This window comes from Exophiala aquamarina (genome assembly GCF_000709125.1).
Source record: "Exophiala aquamarina CBS 119918 chromosome Unknown aczIA-supercont1.11, whole genome shotgun sequence".
Taxonomy (NCBI): Eukaryota; Fungi; Ascomycota; class Eurotiomycetes; order Chaetothyriales; family Herpotrichiellaceae; genus Exophiala; species Exophiala aquamarina.
The window spans coordinates 137321-149669 of NW_013550577.1; the positions used below are offsets into that span (position 1 = coordinate 137321).

The 12349-nt window shown below is 51.4% G+C and overlaps 5 protein-coding genes across 5 annotated transcripts; 1 reads left to right on the forward strand and 4 right to left on the reverse strand.

Annotated features, from left to right (window-relative positions):
- Positions 1-137: 137 nt before the first annotated feature.
- On the reverse strand, positions 138-926 carry A1O9_09744 (uncharacterized protein; the record flags this gene model as incomplete). The annotated part of the gene is made up of 1 exon (XM_013401085.1): positions 138-926. The coding sequence occupies one exon, from the start codon at positions 924-926 to the stop codon at positions 138-140; it is 789 nt and encodes a 262-aa protein (XP_013256539.1).
- A 1451-nt stretch (positions 927-2377) lies between these two features.
- A1O9_09745 (uncharacterized protein) lies at positions 2378-3944 on the reverse strand (the record flags this gene model as incomplete). The annotated part of the gene is made up of 3 exons (XM_013401086.1): positions 2378-3692; positions 3749-3879; positions 3936-3944. The coding sequence occupies 3 exons, from the start codon at positions 3942-3944 to the stop codon at positions 2378-2380; spliced, it is 1455 nt and encodes a 484-aa protein (XP_013256540.1).
- A 1193-nt stretch (positions 3945-5137) lies between these two features.
- On the forward strand, positions 5138-6711 carry A1O9_09746 (alpha-1,3/alpha-1,6-mannosyltransferase; the record flags this gene model as incomplete). The annotated part of the gene is made up of 2 exons (XM_013401087.1): positions 5138-6635; positions 6671-6711. 2 exons carry the CDS (start codon positions 5138-5140, stop codon positions 6709-6711), a joined length of 1539 nt encoding a protein of 512 aa, XP_013256541.1.
- A 1174-nt stretch (positions 6712-7885) lies between these two features.
- A1O9_09747 (uncharacterized protein) lies at positions 7886-10062 on the reverse strand (the record flags this gene model as incomplete). The annotated part of the gene is made up of 2 exons (XM_013401088.1): positions 7886-8603; positions 8675-10062. The coding sequence occupies 2 exons, from the start codon at positions 10060-10062 to the stop codon at positions 7886-7888; spliced, it is 2106 nt and encodes a 701-aa protein (XP_013256542.1).
- An 817-nt stretch (positions 10063-10879) lies between these two features.
- Positions 10880-11977, reverse strand: A1O9_09748 (uncharacterized protein; the record flags this gene model as incomplete). Its single annotated transcript, XM_013401089.1, has 1 exon — positions 10880-11977. One exon carries the CDS (start codon positions 11975-11977, stop codon positions 10880-10882), a length of 1098 nt encoding a protein of 365 aa, XP_013256543.1.
- Positions 11978-12349: the final 372 nt, after the last annotated feature.

The following is a 12349-nucleotide window of genomic DNA, read 5'->3' on the forward strand; positions in this document are numbered from 1 at the left end:
ATCCCAACGCCAAGGGTGTTCTCGACTTTCCGCGGCGGTGTATAGCAATGTACAGTATCGATGTGAATGATCACTCGGTGAACCTCTCCTTGGCAGTGGGTTGCGACCATGTGTCAAAAAATCTCTCGATCAACAAACTAAAATCTGTTGGCGGTAGGAGTAGCGTTGGGAGCCGCGTAGCCGTTCATACCATAGCCAGGCTGGCCATACTTGGGCTCAGAAGTGGCGGGCATATGGCCACCGTGCATGGTGGAACCAGTCATGCCAGTTTCATTGCTGTGTCTGAAGCCATGACCCGCGGTAGGGGCGGCACCGGTAGCCATTTCAGCGTCGCGAGTTGGGTGGGTTTTGCGGTTGCGTCTCCAGAAGGGCGTGCGGCTTCCCTTGGTGTAGTTGTTGGAGGGGGACGGGCCAAAGCGCTTTTCCTTCTGGTGGTGGCGAGCCAACAAGAATTGGAGACATGCGGTAACAAGGAAGAGGAAGATGGCGCCAATGGAGACGGCAAAGCAGGCGGTGTTCAAGCTGCAAACGTAGCCCCAGTCACCAGCGCCGGGAGCAGGTTCTGTTGCAAGCCCATTACCGAGAGGTGTGTTAACTAGGCCACTGCAGCGGTTGGCGCCATGGCGAGTGTAGTAGGCGATGGCGGCGAAGCAGCCGGCGAAGCAGATGTCGAGGAAGATAGCAACAAACGCAAGAACCTTGATGCCGCCCAGACATAGCGTAAGGAGAACACCGAAGATGGTATACAGGGTGGCAGCGCCGGCCATGCCTTCAACGGCCTTTTCCCATGTGGGAATGGTCATGTCATGTCGAGAGAGGACGGCCAGGAAATATGAATAGACACCGAGGACGATCGCCGCACAGCAGAATTCGAGGATGCGGAGGCCAGTTTGGCCGAAGCGAAGGAATGCTCCGCCAAGCGCCATTGTAGTGTTGTGTTGAATAAGGTTGATAGTGAGTGATGGGAGGGTGGTGGTCCTGTAGGTCGCGATTACTTTCAGAAGTTTGGTTGCCTGATGAGAACAATAGTCTCTCGAAGAAGGGATGAGAGGAGCTTTGTACTTTTTCCGCGCAGTAGGTCCCAGGGATTCACCCCAGTTCTGTTGGTCCCTGCGTCAGGCTTGATGGATGTGATGAAGGTGGAAGAAAAGCATGTTTGGATATTTGCAGTGACGTGGTGGCGCTGATCTGTGCATCATAGTCTGGTGGGTCTGACGCAACGCTAGCCAATTGCGGGAGGCTTCAAGGCAGCGCCGCAGCAGAGCGCCACAATGGCGTCTCTTCATTGGGGCATGTGCCTGGATTTCTGCCGCTTCAGCCACAGCAACGACGTCAGTCAACATGGTCACTACGCTTGGTCGAGCCTTCTCATTGGAACGATCACCAGCATCAGCTCGATCGAGATGAGTTGCAAATTTGACCGACGAAGCTGCAATTGCGGGTGATCTGCCGAGCATACGGAGACGGAGTAGTCCCTCTTATTAGGTAACCAGGCAGCCTCAGATGAGTGCTTGCAACCTAAAACCTGTGATGCCTCTCACGTGATAAAGGCCGCATGGTGATGCAAAAGATTTCACCAACACAGCCACATCAACCAAGTAGAGAAGACGCCACGAAACTCTGAACAACTTTTTCCTCATGGTAAAGCTTATCGAAGCGGCGTTTATTCGCTTCGGGTTTTCCCAACAGCCCCGGTCTGGCACCCAGTCTGGAAAGGAATGTTTGCTGATGTCAACGAGGGCTGTTGATGGGTGCCCATACTTGGTCATGATGCTTGCTCGTGCTCCTATGTACATGCTCGGTACCCATGCCCACTACTCATGGATATCAAGTTTAGCGATACGTCACTGAACCGAGCGCTTTAGGTAGGTCATGGCCCCTACATGCGTGGTACTACTCGTCCTACTCCGTACGAGTGCACCGTTAACTATTAACCAAAGCTTCCGAAAGAAGTTGGGAGAGACTCCAAGAACCACTGGTTATTAGAACCCTGGTCAGTTCCCGAGTCTCCCCTCGTTTTTGAAAGATGTACGACGCGGCTTCAGGCTTCCCTTCTGGGCGAACCGTCGTTGATCATTAACAAAGGCCCGAAGGGCTAGACTTCAAGTGCACTGCTGAAGAACGAAAGTATTCGATGTAACCCATGCAACATGAAACTGCTCTGTTCTGATAATCGTCTAGTCATTAGCAAGTCTGATTTTGGATGGAGACTTTGTCCGGCAAAGCCATTTGCAAATATGTCCATCGAAGAGAATTCAAGCTATGCCTTTGGGTGAAAGAAAGAAGCGGTGAAACCTGATGACACAATAGTTGCATAGAACCCATGTTCCACAATCATTCACAATCAACGCCTCCAGATATGATCCTCCACAACCTCTCACAGCTGCATGTAGAGACCAAGTGACAAAACACCGACTATCATCGATCCAAACTTGACGTTATCGACCTTCACTGCAGCATTGCCTGTGTCCGATGGGGAACTGCCTGTGGTGGTACCAGATGGCGAGCTGCCTCCTTCAGGGGTGGTACCACTAGTGTTGTTTCCTGGAAGATTGCTTTGATCATCGGCCAGAATGTTGAGTTCTAGTCCAGTGATCTCCTGCCCGTTAACCGCGTACACGGTATGTCCCACACTGGTAGTAGTGACCCGTTCGGTGCCTTGAGGGAAATTGCCCTGAACACCCTTCTCAATGAGATCGTCGACACCATCAGGACGGGCAGGAATGCCGAAACTCTGGGTGAAGTTGGTACTAGAGACTAGGCTAACGGCGCAATCCGGTGCTTTCAACCCGGTGGCTGTAGAATTGGCTCTCACAAGCGCCTCAACGTCTATCTGGTTGTATTGATCACGGAGATTGTCATAGTCAATCAGAATGGAGACGGTGTCGTTGTCATTCAGGACGACTAGACCGTAGTCGTTGGGCTCTTGAGTATACTCGTAGATCAGACCGCCAGAGAAGACTCCGGTCATCTGCTCCGAGTACAAGGCTCCGACCTCGGTGAATGTGCGAGGCTGGACCTGATTGCAGCCGTATTCGGAGAAAAAGATGGGAATGGTGGTGTTGCTGAAATCATCAACCAAGACATCGTAGCCCGAAGACGTGAAACTAGCATCGCCACACCACGAGTAGGAGTTGAGGCCGAAAAAGTCAATCTTAGAGCTGGTCTCGTTATCAAGGTTGCAAGCCATGTAGTCGAAGGTGCCCATTAGAAGGGGGCGAACATCGGCTGCGGAGTAGCCAACTGGGATGGGTCTGATGCCTCGTGCTGAAATGTAGTCCTTGATATCTCTGGTCACAGCTCTGATGTAGGCAGGGACCTCTGGCACGGAGTCCTCGTTGATAACCTCGTTGCCACTGAAGAAGCCCAGAGTGTTATTGAAATGCATGAAGCCTTCGACGACTTGGAAGACACGTTCCAGGTAAACTTCGCTGTATGACTCCCATGGAGCACCGCGGTTCAGAGATTGGTTCGGCAGAGGGCTGTTGACGTCGAGAATCATATAGATACCAGCCGCATTGAAGATGGAGGCACATTCGCTATGGTCCAGATCAGGGTTGAGATTGTAGATTCGGACAGCATTGACACCAAGTCGCTGCATGAGAACAGCATCACGGAGACAGACATCGGCATCGCTCAAAGGGTCAATCTTTAGCTCTGGGTTGAAGCCAGACGATCCACCTGGTTGGTATCTTTTAACATAAAGGTCAGCATCTCGTTGTCTGATCTAGAAGGGCCCTTGTCTTACGCCACACCAATCATCTGAAATCGTGTGCCGTCGACACTGTTGACAAAATCGGCCCCTCTGACCTCAATTGGAGAGACTGCGAGAACATAGGAAGTGAAGCACGCCACGAGGGCCAGGAGGCGCAGAGAAAACTGTGAGGAGTCAGCCAGGAAAGTGATGGTGATAAGAGTGCATCTTGCGCAAATACCTGAGCCATAATGTCGAATTGAACCGAACGGAAGCAGTAAAATAGTATTAAAGTGGGTAAGGCGGAAGTTGAGCGAGAGTGACTGCGCTGGTGAATTCCAGCAGAATAAGCCCGAGCTCTGAGATCAACGAGGGGCGCGGCTTCCCCAAACAAAACTGGGAAGGCACGAAGTTGGGAAAGATGGCAGGAACGGAAAATGTGCAGTCGCGATGCACTCTATCAGCGACAACGAAGGTGGTGAAGACTCGAGCGGACAAAAGCAGGGAAACCAAAAGCTAGAGTAAGCTATCGGAGGATGCGGCGATCTATGTATGCACTCGGAGTTGTATGTGCATATCTTCCTAGTTCCTCTATCATCGCCGTGCTGCGTCTTGCCCAGAGAGTCGACAGTCGACAGTGGACACGGAAAACTTGGAGGCCCCATATTAATTTTGGCCCAGCCCATGCATCATGCGTTTAGCCTCGACGCGCAAGAGCTGCTACTGTTACGCGACTGGATCTAGTTGTCCGTGGCGTGTGCCAATCAATTGCTCCTCGGCCTCCTAGTGGCGGATTATCGTCAGGATGAAATTGCCCGCTCCAACCCAAGGGCTTGATCTTGGACGCAGTATCCGTAGCTGCTCCCTCTGCCCCAGTATATCAATGCATGGCATTCTCGGGAGTCCGATAATGCTGTTGAGATATACTTTGGCAAACATCCTGTTCCAGAACAAGACGATGCCCAGCTCTGCACAAGAGCCTTGGCCTATCCTGACACGCAATATCAGGCTCGGCGACTGTTTCGTTCAAGTCACAATGTTCTTAGCTACACAGTGGCGGGAGAGGATCTGTCATTCGCAATTTGCTGCTTGTGTCTGAGCCACCATTGATGAATCATGCTCTTTCATTACGGCTGCAAGAAGGCTGCATGTGCCCCAGCTTCCCGCTCCGTTGTAGATTTCTATCTGGTCCCATTTGTTTGCCCTCCACGCCTTGAGACGGGGAAAAAGGAAAATCCGGCATGAGATTCAAATAAGGAAAGTCAACCGAGAAATAGTCTGTGACTCGTGCCAAGAGAAGTTCCCACGTGACCCTGTGCAAGGCTCCATGTCGCTAATGACATGTGCGTACGGAGTACTGAGGTGCTCAGTGCCACATCTGCAATCCAGAGTCGCAACCACTTCCGTCAAAGAACGGCTCCAGAACCTGAGCCTCCCAACATCATGTCATCGTCAACAAAGGGGAAACCTCAACCTGCTCCTCGATCTCTTCCAGCCCAGAAAACCATTGTTTTCTTCCATCCAGATCTCGGAATTGGTGGGGCAGAGAGGCTAATTGTCGATGCCGCAGTAGGTTTGCAGGAGCTGGGGAATAAAGTGACTATCTTCACTTCCCATTGCGATCCGCAGCACTGCTTCGAAGAAGCTCGAGATGGTATGGTCTACGCCTCTACCTCTGTCACCACTTTGGCTAAAATTGACAGAACCGTGAGTGCAGGCACCCTTGACGTGAGAGTCCGTGGGAATTCCATCTTCCCCTCGACTATTCTGAATCGTTTCCATATTCTCCTTGCCATTCTCCGACAGATCCATCTTGTGATATCGATAGCAGTATGGAGCAATGAGCTAGACAAATTGGAACCCGATGTTTTCATTGTGGACCAACTCTCAGCCTGCGTTCCCCTGTTAAGATGGCTATATCCACATCGCCAACGGACATTGTTCTACTGCCATTTTCCTGACCAGTTGCTCGCCGATCGTCGCACCTCGGGCGTCCTTGGTTTGTTAAAGAAGCTCTATCGGCTACCCTTTGACTGGTTTGAAGGCTGGAGCATGGGTGGGAGTGATCAGATAGTGGTCAACTCCACTTTCACCAAATCTGTTGCCTCTAGGGTCTGGCCATCCTTAGCCAGTTCTTTTGGTGTCATATACCCGTGCGTCAACGCTGAAACGGACGAACCAGTGGAACAAGAGCCATTATGGAACAACCAATTCAAGATCCTTCTAAGCATAAACCGGTTCGAGCGGAAGAAGGACATATCTCTCGCAATTCGCGCATACAATGATTTGTCTGCGGCAGACCGCAAAGGCACACGCCTGATCATAGCCGGTGGCTACGACCAACGAGTCAACGAGAATGTTCAATACCACAAAGAATTGGTCGCTCTAGCTGAGGGATTCGGGCTGGTGACCGCGACCGTGAAGACCGTCCCCACGGCACTGGCTGTACCTACTGAGATCCAGGTTTTGTTCCTGCTTTCCGTACCAGGTCCCTTCAAAACAACTTTACTGCAGAATGCCCGATTACTCCTCTACACTCCTACGAACGAGCACTTCGGTATCGTGCCCGTAGAAGCCATGCAATACGGTCTGCCTGTCCTAGCATCGAACACCGGAGGGCCGTTGGAGACACTCGTGGAAAATGAGACTGGCTGGCTGTGCGATGTTGGGAAAGTCGATGAGTGGGCCGCTGTTATATCCAAGGTCTTGCACGACTTGACCCCTCAGCAACTAGAAAAGATGAGCAGGAACGGGAGGCAGCGGGTTAACAAGCAGTTTACCCGACGAACAATGGCTCAGAAGTTCAACTCAGAGCTTGGCAAACTACTCGAAGGTAAGCGAAGCCAATTCCTCGAGCGAAAGGATATCATACTTGGTCTTGGAGTTGCACTAGCATTCCTGGCGGCACTGGTCGCCACAATTTTCAAAGCTAAATTTGGTGGTAAGTTTGGTAAGGGTGATCCACGACTGACCGAGTTCGCACGGGCGAGAAGAACAACTACCCCGGGCTCACATGAAGAAATGAATTTTTTCTCGAGGCAGCTATTATGATGTGGTCTGGGGATGAATTGCCAGGAGTACAGACATTGTGCATGAAATCCTAAGGAGATCTCACGATTCTTGATTTGAGGTACTAAAAAAAAGACGACTCCAGGGATCATATATGCGAGGCCCTCTAGAGATTCACAATCACCATGGGAGAAATACGATGCATCCATTACTAGCAGCAATGGGCATGCTTCTATATCCCGCACCACGGATGGCTAGAGGCACACCACTCAAGATTTACACTATCTATAAGATAAAAAAAACCGCTGTCTCACACGATATCCCGTTCAAGCCTAACGCCTCTATCGATGGTCATCATTATTATCAGTCTTCTTGTCATCATCACTACCATCACCACTATCATCCACACGCCCGTACGAGTGAGCTACCGACCAAGTGGTTGAAACAAGCCATAATCCCCCTTCGCCCTGCCCTGGCGCAGCAGAACGCCTGATTATGTATGTATGGACTTCCTGAATAGCTCTTATACTTGCCAAGTGTGCCGTCGGCCGTAATCCTGTTACGACGCCATCCGTGGTTTCCTGCCTCTCTCACACTGTCACCGTTCGGCGCTCCTTCACCGCATGCCACTCGATGTAAAGGCAACGGCTTAAACGCGCAGCTAAAACCCGCTCACATTGCATCGGGGTTCTCGCAACTTGGCGCCCTCATTGGGGAAAGCGCCGCGCCCCCATTTCCATTTTCGGGAAAACGCGGCGCTCCTCGCTATTAAGCGCACTGATCATGGTCAGCTTCTGTTTCCCGGCCCCTGCAGAAAAAGCCTCTTAAGTGCGATAAGATCCATCAGTAGGGCCTGAAAAGAAATAAGCGAGAAAGAGAAAACAAAATGCGGCAAAGGGGCCAGGAAAATGGTATGGGCTACTAAGTAGTAGGTTATTTACTTCATTAGCCGCGGGTCGCGGGTATTGAAGTGCAGTGGGTTATTGGCTTGGACAGTTGCGAGTTACACGAGTTCCGAGTCCGTTAACTGATAGTCATCTCCGTCCACCATATCGAGGCAGTTACGAGGGTACGGATTACAGTAGTCAGCTAGGTTCCCAAAGGACCTCATTCCTCGTACCCAGGCACGCCCGGGTCCGCTGGTTTCTCACCTCACTTCCCGTTGGCTATCACGTATCGCTTTCAGAAAATATTCAACTCGCGAAATAGATCGTCCTGGTCGAGCTGAGGCGGCCACTTCCACCAGGTGTCCGCCGCCGCGACCCCGTCGAGCGCCACGCTGGTGGGGCTGATGCCGAAATAGTTCCCGTTTGTGGTATCATTGGTGGCAGTGGCGGCGTAGAACATCTGGTGGTGGTCTTCCATGGTTGCTGCCATGGTGGCGGCTATTACGGGTGCTGCTGGGGTTGGAACTCCGTGTGTCGATGACATGGCGTCCTGGATGTGACTTGAGGAGTGTTGGAGGTGGCGATAGGGTGAGGGCTGATGGTAGGGCTGGGAGTGCGCGAATGTCATGTCCATTAAGGACGAGGCGGAGAGAGCGCCAACACCGGCTTCGTCGGCGCTGGCATGGGCGGGAGCTCCTTTGTGTTTCGAGTCGGGAAATCGGGCAGGGTCGATGGTGGCGAGAAATGAGGCCATATTGTTCTTGATAGCGCGCAGGATGGTCTGGCTGCGGTCGCGCGGCGACATCGTTGGAGACGGGCCGAACACGTGGTCCGCCATCGCCATGATCCTGTCTGCTTCGGGTAGGTGAGGCGCCTGATGCAGCGTCGCCAGCGGGAACAGTATGCTGTGGTATTGCTGGTAAGCCCCCGCGTACCAGGCCCATTGTGAGAGCTCCGGGTCGGTCTCTAGCGTCACGGCTGTTTCGAGCACGTCTAGACATGATCGGATGACCCTGATGTAATCCTGTTGTCAGCAAATTGTCTTGGGGGCGGTGTCGCGAAACGAGATGGTAGGGCTCCGTACCTGTCTGTGAGACCCAGCGCTGTCTCGGGATAACGCCACTTGTGCCGCTGGGATGTCAAGATCATCCCTTGCGCTCGAGCGAGAAGCAGCTTTCCCACTAATGCGGCATATTTTTGGATCGGGATGTTGTCGCTCAGGTGGTCTAGGTATCTTGCGTAGATGCTCAGGGTGAATTGATTGAGCTCGTCCAGAAGCGAGACTAGCGAAGATTCCCCTCGCCTCAAAGGCTCTCGTTCTCGGAATATCCACCGGTGCACCTTGTAGCATTCGTAGCGTACCAAGGCAACGATATAGGTGGGGTTTGAGACGTCCGATGACTGTGGTAGCAGGAACTCATCATGTTCCGGCAGTTGAGCTGAGACATCATCAATAGCAGTCCGTTCTGGACCTACAGCTTCAGCTGCCCGAATATTCAGGAACAAGAGGTGTTGCCAGAGATGTCGTTTAAGCTGTCGCTCTGTGGCGTTGTCGGTACTGCAATCGCGATCGAGTCCAGCGATCTGAAAATGTCGAATGACCGTTCCAATGAAAATAGAGTGAGAACGCGAGACCTCTGTCAACAATTGCGGGGTCAGGTAGATCAGCAAGACTTGAAACATTTGTAGGTCAAGGCAGCTCAGCATGTCAGCCCTGCAGATTGCAGCTTCGGCCATTGTCTTTAGCTTGGTGACCAAGGCATCCTTGGTGATGCCAAAAGATTTTTGACTCTGCAGTAATGGGAAGCTCATGGCAGCTGCGAAGAATACGGCCGCTCGCAATGCATCCGTCAAGAACCCCCCACCCTCTAGGTCAGCCATGGAGACCAATGGACAGACAGGATGCACTGCCACAAAGTACTGGTTGATGAGCGCCTGTTCCTGCATCTCTGTCAGCGGGAAAGGGTGTTGCGGGGCGCCGTTTCTTGAAAATAGCTGATCTAACGGTAATGCAGTATGCGGCTTGAACCATGCAACCAGAGGAGCCGAAAATTGGTTCTCAGAGTTCGCTTCAGGATACTCTTCGAGAAGCTCTTCGAGCGATTGCACAAAGTCGACTCTGAGAACACCACCAATGCGCTCGGTAATGCTCAGCTTCCCCAGGCGAAGGCAGATATCTGGCGGTTTCCTGTAGACTCTGGGTGTACTAGCTGATCGACGTGGCACTGGAATCTCAGTGGGCAGGCTCGTCTCCGGATTAGATGGCTGGCTGATGGAAGTGCCACCCGTGGATTCATCTCGAGGAGTGGATGAGGTACTTCGTTTGGAGGCTGGGAACACACATTCTCGCGAAGTTTTCTGACAATGGAGGCAAGGATATGACCTCGAGCATCTCCTTTTGAGACGACGACATTCTAAGCAGGTGTTGATCCTTCGATTGCGCGTGCGCTTGATGGGCTCGAGTTCATTCATCATTGCGGTGGTGGTGTCGCCGTGCATCGCACCAGAATCGTGTTCGATCGGAGACGGTAAATTTCCATGGTTTTAGTAGTATATAAAAGCATAAATAGGCAGTGTTATGAATAGACTGTTAGATAACAAAAGTCCCAAATACTGGGTCAAGACCTCTAGCATGCCGCGCCAGACTAAATGAAAACATTGTTGGGGGTGTTTTTGCCCGCGTAGGGCAGGACGTGTCTCAACTGTAGATGAAGGCCGGCTGAGGGTGATTGACGGAGGACCTTTCGAACAAAACCAATGCGGACCATGCACCTGATTGCAATAGCCGTGGCTGAATGACCCATTTCGGGCTTTGAAACACCAGTGCAGAGGCAGAATGATGCCTGGATGGGAAAGTGCCCTTCGACCAAGGATCAACGGGTCTGATTAGGCGTCCCTTAGGGCTGGAGGCCTTGATCTTTAGGTAAGCAGAGCTGGGGTGGGTGAGGTGGATGACTGAGCCCCAGATGCGTCACTACTGGCTCGGATGAACTCTCTGTCCAGGCGGAGGAACATGAGGGTTCAACGTGCGTTTGATAGATATTCTAGGCGGCAGCCTTTTCAGCTCTGAACTGTTGTGCAAGAATCAAGGTGCAGCATGGTCTACGGGCAAGGTGTTGTCAAGACGCGCTGATTTCATCATTCAGTACTCATTATCTACAGTATATGGCACCCAGTGGTGAGCGCAACTTTGAATAAACAAACAGCTTGGCGAGACCCTGAACCTTCAACAGAAGTTACGCAGGAGAAAAACGAGTAGCCAACTAGGGGCAGATTCTATTGGCGACCTCTAGGGTCTTTTCAGTCTGGCAGAGTATTGATCTGCCGAGTTCGACTGATACACATAGACACCCTTCACCAGCCAATATGCGTCCACGAATGCAGATGGATTGGATGCAACATACTCTTGGCAAGTTGCTGCGCGAGAAGCGCATGATGATGTATTCCAGGTACCATCAATCCAGGGGCCACAGAAGGCAGTGTTGAAGATCATCCGGAGGTTCATAAAGTACGAACTCAGATCGGTTCCATTCTGACTGAACAATGCAGTCGGTGGCCCCCAGGAACGCATACTGCCGATGCTCAAATCTGCTCGAACATCTTTTGCGAAATTCATGTCTCCTGTTGAGCGAGTCGTCTGCCAGATCTTGATCCACTCGCTGGTGAACTCGGTGACGAGGTAGCCACCTTGGTTGGCATTGAATGTCGAGCCAAATCCTTGGGATGTTTCGTTGGTACCCATAATGCTGCAACCAGTACCACCGGAAGAGGCGACATTACAGTCACTGCTCAGAGTTTGACCTTGTTGTCGTTGGTCGCAGCCCGGATTTGATATTGATAATTTTGCGTGGGTATTACTGTCGAGAACAAGCTGCTTGTCTGTATGGAGTGACATTCTGTTGAGTGCCTGGTCGTTTATCCCTTCCAAGACGTCAATCTCGCCTGCCTGTGGCCAATCCAAGCCAGTGCCTAACAACCAGAACGCTGGCCACACGCCACACCCTCCAGGCATATGATAAATATCAGCAACAATCAAGGAACGGTTGAATGTCTCGCTAGCTTCCATGCGAACGGATTGACGCCCAGAAGAGCTATTGGTCGTGAAATCAACACCGAGGTAGATAAGTTTGTCTATCGAGCGAGTATTGTTGAGGTCATCGGTATACACGTAATCAACGAAGCCTGCATATGCAGAATCGTTGGCTGTGTGCATATCCACGTACTGCACAAAACTGTTTGCAGGATCTGGTTTGGTATAGAAGTCAAATGAGTCAAAAAAGATCTGGCCAGAGTAGTTTCTGACTAGAGAATAGGCCGGCGCTTGTGGGTGGTCATAAGCTCGAGAATGTCCAAAAAGGACACTGGCAAGGAGTATGAGGGTAGCCATTCTGAATGCTGGACTGGGAGATGAGAAGTCTTAGCAGGTTCCGTGATTCTGTGACTGATTTGTGACAATATCGGCGAAGTGTTTTGTTTTCCTATTAAGACTGCGAGGTAAATTTGATTTTCGATGAAATGCAATGCGTTATTTGCACTTTGATGAAGACGAGAACAGAGCAGGTCGAGCCAGACAATTAAATCATGAAATCTTTGATTGGGGTTTACATGGGGCGTACTGTCACCGTGAATGTCAATGGGAGGGAAACGCTGGGCCATTGTTGTCTTAACAAACACCCAATGAGCCGGAGTGAATTGGTATAGTTCACAATGGAAGAAGACAATGGTTGCAATACGATTGCAATCACAAAGAACTCACCTC